The 12,712-nt window shown below is 42.6% G+C and overlaps 1 protein-coding gene across 3 annotated transcripts in view; it reads left to right on the plus strand.

Annotated features, from left to right (window-relative positions):
* FHDC1 (FH2 domain containing 1) overlaps positions 1-12,712 on the plus strand; it is a 41,845-nt gene that overhangs the window by 14,381 nt on the left and 14,752 nt on the right. For all 3 annotated transcript variants that reach the window (XM_033403476.2, XM_033403464.2, XM_004263675.3), the window contains 6 exons: positions 2,434-2,495; positions 3,164-3,266; positions 8,889-8,974; positions 9,067-9,167; positions 11,923-11,993; positions 12,094-12,201. In XM_033403476.2, the coding sequence (XP_033259367.1) occupies positions 2,434-2,495; positions 3,164-3,266; positions 8,889-8,974; positions 9,067-9,167; positions 11,923-11,993; positions 12,094-12,201 (531 nt within the window). The remainder of the gene's footprint in view (positions 1-2,433; positions 2,496-3,163; positions 3,267-8,888; positions 8,975-9,066; positions 9,168-11,922; positions 11,994-12,093; positions 12,202-12,712) is intronic.

Here is a 12,712-nt window from a genome sequence, read left to right on the forward strand (position 1 = left end):
GAGGAACATCTGTACTGTGTTTTTTCCTACACATACGCAACTATGATAAAGTTTAATTTATCAGTTAGGCAGAGTAAGGGATTAACAACAATAAGGAATATCAAAATAGACCAACAATAATGTCAGCGAACAAAAATGGATCAGCTGATCTAAGAAAGACAGAAAATTTTATTTGAGCCAAATTGAGGATTATAACCCGGGAGAGCCTCTCAGAAAGCTCTGAGAACTGTTCTGGCCATTAGAGGTCAAAGCACAGTTGTATAAATTTTTGAGACAGAGGACTGTGCATTAAATGACGTATTATTGACAGTTTACACAGTCCAGATCTACCCGTACAAAGCGAATAGTGGGTCATAGGTCATGGTGGCCCCTTACAAGATTAAGAAGGAAGGTTATCTCCTAAGGAGTTATCTTGTTGATGCCAGGAGAATGTTGCTCTTTATGGTTGAGCAGGTATTTCTGCTGATGGAGAGGTTTGGTCGATGCATAAGGCAGATACGCAATGCCTGTAGAGGGGAAAGAGGAGGCCAAAGGGCAGAGAAAAATTTTTATGTTTACATTTTCCTTGATTTGCCTTAGAATGCGAATTTTTATTTCATCAATAACAACGTACTATAATAAAAGTTATGTGAATGTGGTCTCTCTCTCAAAATATCTTGTACAAATTTAATGCCTTTTCCATTGTAACGAAGCACTTATCTCGCACTGTGGCTCTAACTTTTGCAGTTCAAGGTGCAACAGCAAAACTAGCAAGAATTTCTTTTTCCTTCTTCACAATTTCATGGATGGAAGATTCGTTCTTACCGTAGATCTTAGCAACCTTGGCATACAAGTTTTTTCTTTCCTTATTGAGAACTTTCACCTTTTCCCTTAAAGGAAGCTCTCTACAGCCTCTTTTTGGCATGTCTAAGTTGCCATCATCACTACTCCTGCACTTTGGGGTCATTACTACATAAAATAAGGGTCACTTGAGAACAAGCACTGTGGTACCGTGACAATAACCCCATAACCAAGGTGGCTACTAAGTGACTAACGGGCAGGATATGCTGGACAAAGGGATGATTCGTGTCCCGAGACGTGAGATTTCAGATTTCATTACTCTGCTCAGAACAGCACACAGTTTAAAACTTATGAATTGTTTATTTCTGGAATTTTGCATTTAATATTTTCAGATTTCTGTTGACCTAGGGTGACTGAAACTGTGGGTAAGGGGAGACTACTGTAATTCTGAACAGCTTAAATCTATTGCAGCCAAAATCTGGGTTTGGATGGTCCATTAGAATGGCCACCATATTTTATTAAATCAAAGATGATCCATATATTATAAGACATATCCTGATTCCAGAGATATTCATATGCCAAAAAACAACGCATCTTAGACTTGGTAAAATACAGCACAAAAGTTTTTCTTTTTAAATTCTGAGTAAATAAAGTGTAGGACGCTTTCTTACCTCCTCCTAAAAGGGCTGCTGGACATACATATTCTTTCCAAATGAAAATAAAATTTTCCTTTAGAAAAATATTAAGAATTTTATTATGTTTCTGAAAATAACAGTGTTGGTCCTTTTACATCCCTGATTCAGGGTTGGGACTCACTCTGCAATAGCTTCAGAGTTCAAATTTCATATGATTCTTGCTATGCTAAGACATCTATTTCCAAATTAGGGCTTTTAAATGTGGGCTCTACTATTCTAAGAGGAAATTGCAAAATTTAGAAAATGTTAATAATTTATTTTAAATTATACAATATTAAAATAGATCTATATGGGAATTCCCTGTGGGCCAGTGGTTAAGACTCAGCGTTTTCACTGATGTAGGCCCAGATTCGATCCCTGGTCAGGGAACTAAGATCCTGCAAGCCACATGGTGCAGCCCAAAAAAACCCAAAAAGATATATGTAATTATTAGTTTTTTAATTAATTTTTTGCTGTGTTGGGTCGTTGTCTCTGGATGAGGGCTTTCTCTAGTGGCGGCAAGCTGGGGCCACTCTTCATCGCGGTGCACGGGCCCCTCACTATCGCGGCCTCTCTTGTGGCGGAGCACAGGCTCCAGACGCGCAGGCTCAGTAGTTGTGGCTCACGGGCCTAGCTGCTCCGCGGCATGTGGAATCTTCCCAGACCAGGGCTCGAACCCGTGTCCCCTGCATTAACAGGCAGATTCTCAACCAGTGCGCCACCAGGGAAGCCCAGATATATGTAATTATTACCATTAAGGAAATACATATTGCAGAAAGCAAATTTGGTGAGATAATAGTATTTTGATATTCATAAAACTATATTAGGTGCATCAGTTAATCACCAGATTTACATATTGGGAATTACTCTCTTATACATTGAAATTGGTGTTGTATTTTGATAGGTTTTAATTCTCTTCTTTCCTCCGACTCTTCTTATTCATACTTTAATGATCTTACGTGTCTTTGTTTTTTTCCAGATTACTATCTTGGATGCAAAACGGAGCATGAACATTGGGATATTTCTAAAGCAGTTTAAGAAGTAAGATGTTTGCACACATTTGAAACTTTAGTCACATCCCTGCTCGTCAGCATCAGAGTCTGTGGGTGTGAGCCAAAACGCAGATTCTAACGAGGGAAAGCCATCCCTCATACTTTCAAATTGTTTTTAGACACGTGGCTTGAGGAGGCCCCAAGTGTGTGTCGCTTTCCGCTGTTTTCCTCCATAAAAACATAATCAGGTGGCTTGGAGTCCAGGGAGAATTACCTTGGGGCATCTGTCCATGCCTGACATGTCAGGGAATTTATAAATTCACCTGAGGTGTGGCTCCATGAGTGGAGGATGGATGGGTGAGTCAAACACTGTTAAATTCACGTGTCCTCAAGTGGAAAGGAGAGGGCTCTGGCTCCAGGAGTCCCACAGAACTGCTTTTCTTCTCCCAGAGAAGACTCCCAGTGGTTGTTGCTACCTTCGCCCTCTCTGGGATGCCCGAGGATGGTTTTCTGGGGAAAGGGGCCTCTGGTGTATCAGGATCCCTGCTTTCCCTGGCAGTGGGGCTCTTAGGATCGCTGACACAAAACCACCCATCAGACTGGGAAGGAGGTGGAATAGAAGGGAGGGTGGAGGGGGTTTGTTTTCATGTCCCCTGGCTTGTGTTTCTTTGGCACTGCAGCCAATGTGAAAGGGAATCTGATCATTGTCTTTTCAAGGTCTCCTCTGTCCATTGTGGAAGATATTCATCAAGGAAAGAGTGAGCATTATGGATCAGAGACATTACGTGAATTTCTTAAGCTTTTGCCAGAGTCAGAGGAGGTAAGGAATTTGGGGTGTGAGTTTTAAATGTTAGGAGTGATAATAAAAGCTTAATATTTTTAGGAATGTCAGAACTCACATGGGAAGGGCACTCTCCTACCCAGAGCTGGAGTTTTCTCACCTAACAATTAAAAGTTACCCAGTAGAAAGAGGATGGGTTAGCAAGTTGGAGAACCTAGGCTTAAATTGGCACTGGTCCCGTAATTGAGAAAGTTGGGCAAGTTTTCATAAGTCCTGTGAATTTTAGTTTCCTCACCTGTAAAATGAGGATAATGATGCTTACCTCACTGGACTGTTGATGATTAAGCCCTAGTTATGCATCTAACATGGTACGTGGCACATGGGAGCTCAGTAAATGTTAGTTCCCTTTTCTGTCATCTAAGGATGATCTTTGCCTAGGGTGTACCTGGGGTTGTTTCATAATACATATACTTTTTTTAAAAAAATAAAGAAAAAAAAACACTTTTGAATAAAGATGCTCTAAAAACTGGAGAGATAGGTAAATTGTTAATAAGTGCTGTCTATATAATTGATTAAAAGGTGGGGATTGCTATGATAGCAATATAGTACCACAATATAAATAAAGTATTGATTTTTTTTGGAGTGAATTAACTGAATTTATGAATGATTAGGAGCTTGATAGGATAAAAAAGAAAAATAGTTTTGTAAAACCTTCCAAAATTGTGATATTGTCTATTTCTGAAGAAGTGACCCTTTAAAAGTTTCAGTAAGAAGTTACACGAATACATTTGCTTGTAAACATTTAAATAATACAGAGCCTTATAAAGTAAAAAGTGTAAGTTATCCTTTTACACATATTGCTGGCTCCTCCCTCCCCGATCTCTCTCCACTTCCTAGACATAATTTATGGAACATGACTTTAGTGCCATTAATAACAACAAGAGAAATGTATTTGTGCTTTTTCTTTTCCATCAGTGATAAACTCACAGTGCCAAACCGAGGGTCTTCGGGGGTAACTGGATATTTATGTATTCTGAGCTGCTCTCTCCACCTCGGGTTTTCTGTTTGCAAATCAATTATAATTTACCAAAGCCAAGATTAATTAATGGCATTTGTTAATGTTAGTAAAGCGTCTTAAAGAGTTGAGGGAAATGTACATTAGATCAAAATTTACCCTGGATCCTATATACTGAACACTCTTTAATCTTTTATGTGAAGAATGGGCATTCCAAAATGTATTTTTTAAATTGAAGTGTAGTTGATTTACAGTATTGTGTTGGTTTCAGGTGTACTCAAGACCTTTTATTAGGATGGATAGTGTTTAATGAATTGAGTTTTCAAAAAGATTTAGTTGCTCTGGAAATCTTCTCCCCGCTTGGGCATTTTTCATGCTTCCTCCTTAGGACTGCTCTGATACCTAGTCCTAACGGAGCTCTAACTTTCCAACTAAATGGGAGTTAGGCATGAGGGAGGCTGCCAGCTTCATGCCATGAAGAGGCAGAAGGTTAAATGCGGTTTCCTTAATACCTTCCTTCCTAATTTAACAATCAGAGGCGATTAAAAACTTTAAAAAATTTAAAAATGCAAAGCCTGTGGAAGATGAAGGATCTTTCAAAGAAGCAGCTTAGCTGTCGAACCTCACGTGTTTTAAAGAACCCTGTTTCTTGCGTTGTCTGTGGGATATAATTCAGAGGAAAGAGGCTGTTAAGAGAGTGATGACTAAAACCCACCCCAGCGCTGCCCTGAGACTCCGAGGCACTCTCTCACCCCCAGATGATTAGCTGAGCCTGGAGACGAGACGCCCGGGGTCCTGCACTGCCTTCCCAGCCGCTGGGCCAGGCCCTCCCCCTCCCCCTGCAGGGTCATCGGAGTGACGGGGTCTGAGTATCTGACTAGCTGTCACACTGCTGCTTGTTTACATTACCGGCTCAGCACACCCTCGGACTCCTCTGGGAGCTTCCTTCAGCAGGTGCGCCCTGACAGTCCTCAGGGCTGCTTGGCGCCCTCCCCAGACCAGCGGAGGGAGCCACCCCCTGACCGCTGCCACTGCAGGGACAGACTGGCAGTGCTGGGCGGCCCAGCCCCACTCGGACGCAGGACCTACCCTGCAGTCCTGGGTAGAGGGCAGAGGATGGAGAAGAGGCCAAGGAGGAGGCACAGCCAACTGAGAGAGGGTTAGGAATGTGGCAGAAAAATGCTAATAAACGCATCGCTGTGCGTCACTGTGCGTTGCTAGGTCTGTGGGGTAACGTCTTGGCTCATTCTTAGCATGAGGATGGGCGACACGTTGATCGAGTGCCCCATGTTCCAGGCCCCGGACGGGGCCAGAGGCAATCGAGTGCTCAGCCCAGTGCCTGGCACACAGAAGGTCAATAAATCACACCCATGGTGTGTGTGTGTGTGTGCGTGTGTGTGCATGTGTGTGTTTCATTTAATCCTCACAGTGACATTGTAAGCTATTCGTCATTTAACAGATGAGAAAACTGGGGCCCACACAGGTTAGATAGAGCTTGTCTAGTGCCATGTGACTAATGGGCTGTCGAGGGCGGTGGGTTTGACCTGGTTTGTCTGACCCCAGAGCAGTTCCTTGGGCCGCATTCCACCACCGCCCTCTGAGGAAGGAAGGGCAAAGGTTCCCCAAACCCCACCTCACTTCAGGCCGGCCTTGCGTCACCTCCGCTCTCACGAAGTACTGGTGTGAGTGTCACTCATAATATGTCAACTTGTCAGCACACTGAACTGATGAACGGAAACGGCCCAGCTGCCAGGCTAACCCCAGGTTAATTTGTTTTCAGACGTTCTCTGCCCTTCACCGCAAAACTTTTATCTGGCATGTTTTTTGTCTTGCCTCAAATTCATGATTAAAACTCGCAGAGGGAGAAGGTAGACTCGGAAATAAAAGCATGCTCCCTGTCTGGGCCCTGAGAGGCGGCTTGAGAAGGAGCCCTTCTCTCTGTTGGCGCTGGTACCCTACCGCCACAGGCAGCATCAGGGATGCAGGGCTGGAGGTGGAACTGCTGTCTGTGGCAGCAAGTTGAGTCGCCTCCCCTGATATTTTTATCACCTCATTCTTACCTTGTTCGTTTACTCTCTGTTTCTGGGAGGAGGAAGCCCCAGTGTCTTCTGTTGGGTGGGTCTGCTGGTGGGAAACCCTGCTGTTTCAAGGCCATGTGAGTGGAATTAGAGGGGATGAAGGAGGCCTGCCCTTCGGAATGCGTGAGTCTCAAGGAGCACGCTGTTTGCTGTTAGGGCAGAAACCAGGCACAGCCAAGAAAATGATGCCTAACCACGTTTGCTAAATGCTTTTTGACGGTGATGAGAATGCAGAATAATTCTAGGGTCTGTCCACCCTCTTTTTTACCTTCCTCTCTGTGAAGGCACAGTAATCCCTCTTAATGAACATAAATCTCATTTTGAAATGGAATTAAGAACTGTATACATGGCATTTCAATCAAATACTATGTTTAGTATCACCATTCTCTTGAACTCCGTAAGCATTTTTCACTCATTATGTAAGTGGAGGCGATTAATCATTGTTCATTTACAGTTCAGCACATGTTTAATAGAAAATATCTACCAAGTGTACTTAGCATGACCCGTTCTTGTGCTTCAGACAGGAAACTGTACTGTGATTCTCAGAAGTTTTGCCCGTGCTACATATGTGGTCTTACATAAAGGCACAGCCCCGCTCTGCCCCTGCCCATATATGGTAAATCATTAAACTCTAGCTCAGGAGGGACCAGAATTCATCCTGTGGCTTTCCCAGTTCAGAATCTAGGCACTAGTTTGGGTTTAGCTAATGCAGAAGTTCCATCTGCCCTTAAATTTATTAAGGTTGAAAATGGAAAATTCAATTTGGGGCACTAAAGGTAGGGGAAATAATACAATTCTATAAATGGCTATTTTCTGCCCACTGTGGCGAAAAATGTAGTCTTAAGGCCCAGACTTAATACCAGGGTGTCTGGGGTGTGCATCTGCACTGTTACATTTTGATGCAGATATTTCAGTTTGTGCATCTTTGCAAATACCCCTCCTCTGTGTGTTTGAACTGTTATTTCCTTTTTTTTTTTTTTTTTTTTTTGCGGTACGCAGGCCTCTCACTGCTGTGGCCTCTCCTGTTGCGGAGCACAGGCTCCGGACGCGCAGGCTCAGCGGTCATGGCTCACGGGCCCAGCTGCTCCGCGGCACGTGGGATCCTCCCAGACCGGGGCACGAACCCATGTCCCCTGCATCGGCAGGCGGACTCTCAACCACTGCGCCACTAGGGAAGCCCTATTTCCTATTTTTCAAGAGGTTTAAAAATTAGGTTATTTTTATGGGCACCTAACATAATCCAGGGGGTGGAAGAGAGAAAGCTTTATGAAACATAGCAAAGTGGTAAGTGCTTACTGGGAACAGTTAGCTTCAAAGACAGGCTATCAGCTTTATTCTAGAAGTCTTTTTTTTAAATTGAAGTGTAGTGTGTGTGTATTTATTTATTTATATTCAGATTCTTTTCTTTTATAGCTTACTACAAACTCTAGCAGTCTTAAGGTGCTCCTGACCATAAAGTGCTGTTGTTGGAAGACTCTCCATTACAGCAGACAGAGATGTGTTTTTTGGGTTGGTCCTGTATTCTCTGAGGAGAAGGCATACCTTGCTCTCTGATGCAGTTTGAGAACTTTCTCTTTGCCTGCATCCCTACTTGCTTAGCTGTTTGGCTATATTCCTACGTTGGAACTCTTTTTTTTTTTCTTTACTACAGTTGAAGGAATATTTGTGTGTTTAATAACTTTTAGTATAACTTTTTACAGGAGTAGTACATGCTTACTGTGGACATTTTAGGAAATAAAAATGAGCAGCAGATGAAAATGATAATGACTGTGGTGATTGCCTCACCTAGCGTAGACGTCTGGTTTGTCTTGTTCCTGTGTTTGTAGTGTGTGCGTGGAGGGTTGGGGCATAGTAGACACTTCTTTTCTTAATTTACAGAAGTGGGATCCACTGTACACACTCTTTATGTTACCCGATTTTTTTTCACAGGGGGAAATCTTGGCACTGATCTTTCAATTGTTTAAGCCGTTTTCCTCTTTATCTTCCTGCTGGAGAGCCAGTGTGTACTCACCTCAACATCCAGTGATCCCTTCCTATAAAGCTACTAGATGTGAAGGAGGACTTGACCTCAGAAAGAAGATCTGTGTTAGACACCCTCCCCCAGTCTAAGTATCTTATATGCAAAATACTCAAAATAATAAGATTTTTTTCCTTTATGACTCAAAGACTCTGCTATAGTGACTATCCAGTCTCTTCTTTCGTCTTCCAAACAGTGGTCTCCCTTCCAGATTATAACTTACAGAACGTTTTCATCCTTGGAACCGATCCTTTCCCTTTAGTAACCTCTCTGAGGATTCCGGTGGCTCCAGCTTTCTGGTTCATGTGGGATTGTTTATGCCCACATAAGTGACACAGCTGTCCTCTCCCTAATTTGCTCGTTTGCTCTTTTAAACAACAAAGTAGTAAGCTGTGATGATTCCCTTTTCTTAGGCTGACATTTTTATTAATTTGAATTTAGCACTGATATCCTTATTTTCCTAAAGGAATTCTAAGATGAAATTTAAAGTGATGTTCCATTTTAATCATTTGTCCTTTTTTTCTTGACCCCCTTTTCCATCTGTCTTTTAGATAAAGAAACTAAAGGCATTTAGTGGAGACGTGGCCAAGCTGTCCCTAGCAGACTCCTTTCTGCACTGCTTAATTCAGGTGCCAAAGTAAGGATCACCCATCACTGTTCTTTGCAGAGTAAGGTTTTAAAATCAACAACGTCAAATTCTACACTGTAGCTGTACCTTTTGTCTTTCAGCTGTTCACTGCGGATTGAAGCCATGGTGCTAAAGAAAGAATTTTTGCCCTCTTGTTCTTCTCTATACACAGATATAACCATTCTAAGAACCGCTACAAAAGGTGAGTAAATACATGATGCTTTGTGTAATTTGATTTGATTAATCTTGGTAGCAGTTTATTTTTTAAAAACTGTTCAATTGAAAAATTAGATATGGAAAGTTCCATTTCTGATATGCTCTAAAAAGGGAAATGAGACGTTACCAGGGATGGTATTTAAAGTTTATTTCCATTTACTTTTCTGCTTCCCCCGGTTAATTAATTAACTGACCAATGAATCAATAATTAGCATATTCTCCTCCTGTAAAAGAAGGTTGCCTTCATCTCAAGCTTAGGCATAAACCTTGTTGGTTGCAGCTTGCTTTTGTTCCTCCCCTAGATTAGCTTCCTGTGTATGTGTGTGGTGTGTGTGTGGTGTGTGTTTTGTGTGTGGTGTGTATAGTGGTGTGTGTATGGTATGTCCTTAGTGTGTGTGTGGTGTGTGTGTATGGTGTGTGTTTTGTGTGTGTGCAGTGTGTATGGTGTGCATTTAGTGTGTGTGGTGTGTGCATAGTGTATATATGGTTCATGTTTTGTGTCTGTGTTGTAGTATGTGGTGTGTATGTGGTGTCTGTGTGTGTAGTATGTGGTGTGTGTGTAGTTGTGTGTCTGGTGTGTGCATAGTATGTGGTGTGTGTATAGTTGTGTGTGTAGTATGTGGTGCGTGTGTAGTGTGGTATGTGGTGTGTCTGTGTTTGTAGTGTGGTATGTGGTGTGTCTGTGTGTAGTATGTGGTGTGTGTCTGGTGTGTGTGTAGTATGTGGTGTGTGTGTAGTGTGTGTAGTATGTGGTGCATGTGTAGTTGTGTGTGTAGTATGTGGTGCGGGTGTAGTGTGGTATGCTGTGTGTGTGTATGTGGTGTGTGTGTAGTTGTGTGTATGTGGTGTGTGTATTATGTGGTGTGTGTTAGGTGTGTGCAGTATGTGGTGCATGTGTAGTTGTGTGTAGTATGTGGTGTGTGTGTAGTTGTATGTGTCTGGTGTGTGTGTAGTATGTGGGTGTCTGTGTGTGTAGTATGTGGTGTGTGTAGTTATGTGTCTGGTATGTGTGTAATATGTGGTGCATGTGTAGTTGTGTGTATGTGGTGTGTGTGCTGTGTGTAGTTGTGTGTCTGGTGTGTGTAGTATGTGGTGTGCGTGTAGTGTGTATGTGGTGTGTGTGTAGTTGTGTGTGTCTGGTGTGTGTGTGCATGGTGGCGCGTGCTCACAGCCTGGGCCCGGGGCCAGCTGCCTGTCTCCTCCAGCGCTCTGGCCTCTGTTGGCGGCTGGGACCCTGCTCTTCCGGAAGCATCCCTCCTTCCATCCTGACTCCTCCCCAGGCATCTCCTGTTCTTCTTCTACCAGCTTTCCTGATGTTTCTGCTCCAGTGGTGTCTTCTCCCACCCGCGTCCCCTCCAGACTCTAACACCTGGTGGGCTCATTACATTTGAGAGTGAACAACTTGGTAATTTTTGCTCGCCCCTTGGATAGCCTCCTCAGGTTGCTCTAGTGTCTCATTCCATAGGGTTGGGAGCTTGCTTTCTGGCATGTACGGCACTGAGAATGCCGGCTCCAAGGCAAAGTCTCTGGTGCTCCCTGGCCCTCACAGTTCCCAGCATTCATCAGCTGGGATCTCCAGCCTGATTTCCTCCTGGTCACTTTCTGGGTTCCTAGTTATTGTGGTAGAATGTTTATTCCAATTTGGTTTTCTTGTTTAGTTGCTCTGACTTGTATTAAGTTTTTTTCTTCAGTTCATCATATTTTCTTCATTTTAGAGAAGAGACTAAGAATTTTCCTCTTTCAATATAGAGGCCTTTTAAAATTTCTTCCTGTGTCAAGCCTAAAGCAGCAATTTTGAAAGAATTGTCTCTCCTATTCAAGTAGAGATGGGAAAATATGTTTCATATTGAGTGATGCAAATCTGTGGGCACGGTAGAAACGTTTCTTATCTGGTTACTCTTCAAAACCTGGCCTTCTTAGATAACACAGTATAGGCAGTGATCCAAGTGTAATTTTTTGAAAGTAATACCAGACTTAATGGAGAATATTAACTTAACAATATCATAGGTGACATTTTATTACCTATATATACAGTAATTTTAATAATTAAATTTTCTTTTTAGCTTTTCAGATACATTAGCAATTTTTAATATTGTTTATTTGCGTAGGTGTGTGTACAAAAGACTTCGTGTTTAACGAACTAGTTGACCAATATATGACAATGATAAGTTCCTTGTTAAACCTTTAAGCCAATCCAAATGAAACGTAGAGTTTTGAATAAAATGGAAAGATTCTCTGGGTACCTGCCGCTAAGGGTTGGAACTTTGCAAGTTATGTACCTGTCATTCCAGCCTGTTTATTTTTTATCTCCTCATAGCTCAGCAGCTAAGCAAAATGCTGCGCACTATTCGTTTTCATAGTCCGTAAATATAGTCTCAAAGGATATAAAGGAAACCATAAAGAAATAACTGCTGAGAGGAGATTATTCCTGTAACACAGTGTACTGCTTTTCCTAAGGCTTTTGTATTTTCCACTCCGTGAAAATTTTCATTATCAAAGTATGTGTGATACTTAAGTGTCATACATATTTGATTCCCAGTTGAACACTAGGATGTGCATCACCAGTAGCCAGGGGTACATTAGATATACCGTGCAGTGTGCTACTTTGTTTGTTTCAGTCTTTTATACAGTTTAGGGTCAGAGCTTACTTCAGACACACTTGAACTTGGATGTGGTAGCTGTCTCGTGTGTGTTTAAGCTGAAGCCTTCTCTAAGGTACCGTGGTGTGTTCTTTCTGACAGAGCTGATGTCATGTGAGGAACTACATTCGATATTACACTTGGTGCTGCAAGCAGGGAATATCATGAATGCAGTAAGTGAAGTTCAAAAAAAAATTTTAATGTTGTATTTCCAACTTTATTTGTCTGTCTAAATGTGTATGTATATTTTTTCTTTTGATTTGTCTTCTTTAGGGAGGGTATGCTGGCAATGCAGTAGGATTTAAACTATCTTCTTTGCTCAAATTGGCAGACACAAAAGCAAATAAACCTGGGATGAATCTCCTGCACTTTGTTGCACAGGTATGTGGAAGTGATTGATACAGAGAGAGAATGTACGTTACCCACCCCCGCCCCCAAGGCAGTGAAGTTTTTCAGAGGTGTAAGGTGGCATCAGAGTCAGGAAAGGGCACCGTAGGTGCCAGGAAGGTTCTATTTGCGGATTCCTGAGTTGGGCTGCACCTGGGGTTACAGGCCTGGAGGGAAGTGGAGGGGTCGGGGGTGAGGCAGAGTGGTTGCTGGGGAATCTGGACTTCATGCTTTAGCCATGGGGAGCCAACAGAAGTTTATACACAGCACCATGGCCTGACCAGGTATGTTTTTGTTGCTAGGGAAATGAGGCAACGTGGAGGGTGGGTTAGAGTGGAGAGAGAATAGAAATAGGGGTACCTCTTGGTGGAAGTTGGCGCTCATTGTTTGGCGAGAGTTGAGAATCAGAGTAATGGCCACAGGGATGGAGAGCAGGGGCCTGGGTGTTGAAACATTTCTGAGTTGACCTGACTAGATTTTTGACCCGTTGTGTGTAAAGAGTGGA

This window comes from Orcinus orca, chromosome 4 (genome assembly GCF_937001465.1).
Source record: "Orcinus orca chromosome 4, mOrcOrc1.1, whole genome shotgun sequence".
Taxonomy (NCBI): Eukaryota; Metazoa; Chordata; class Mammalia; order Artiodactyla; family Delphinidae; genus Orcinus; species Orcinus orca.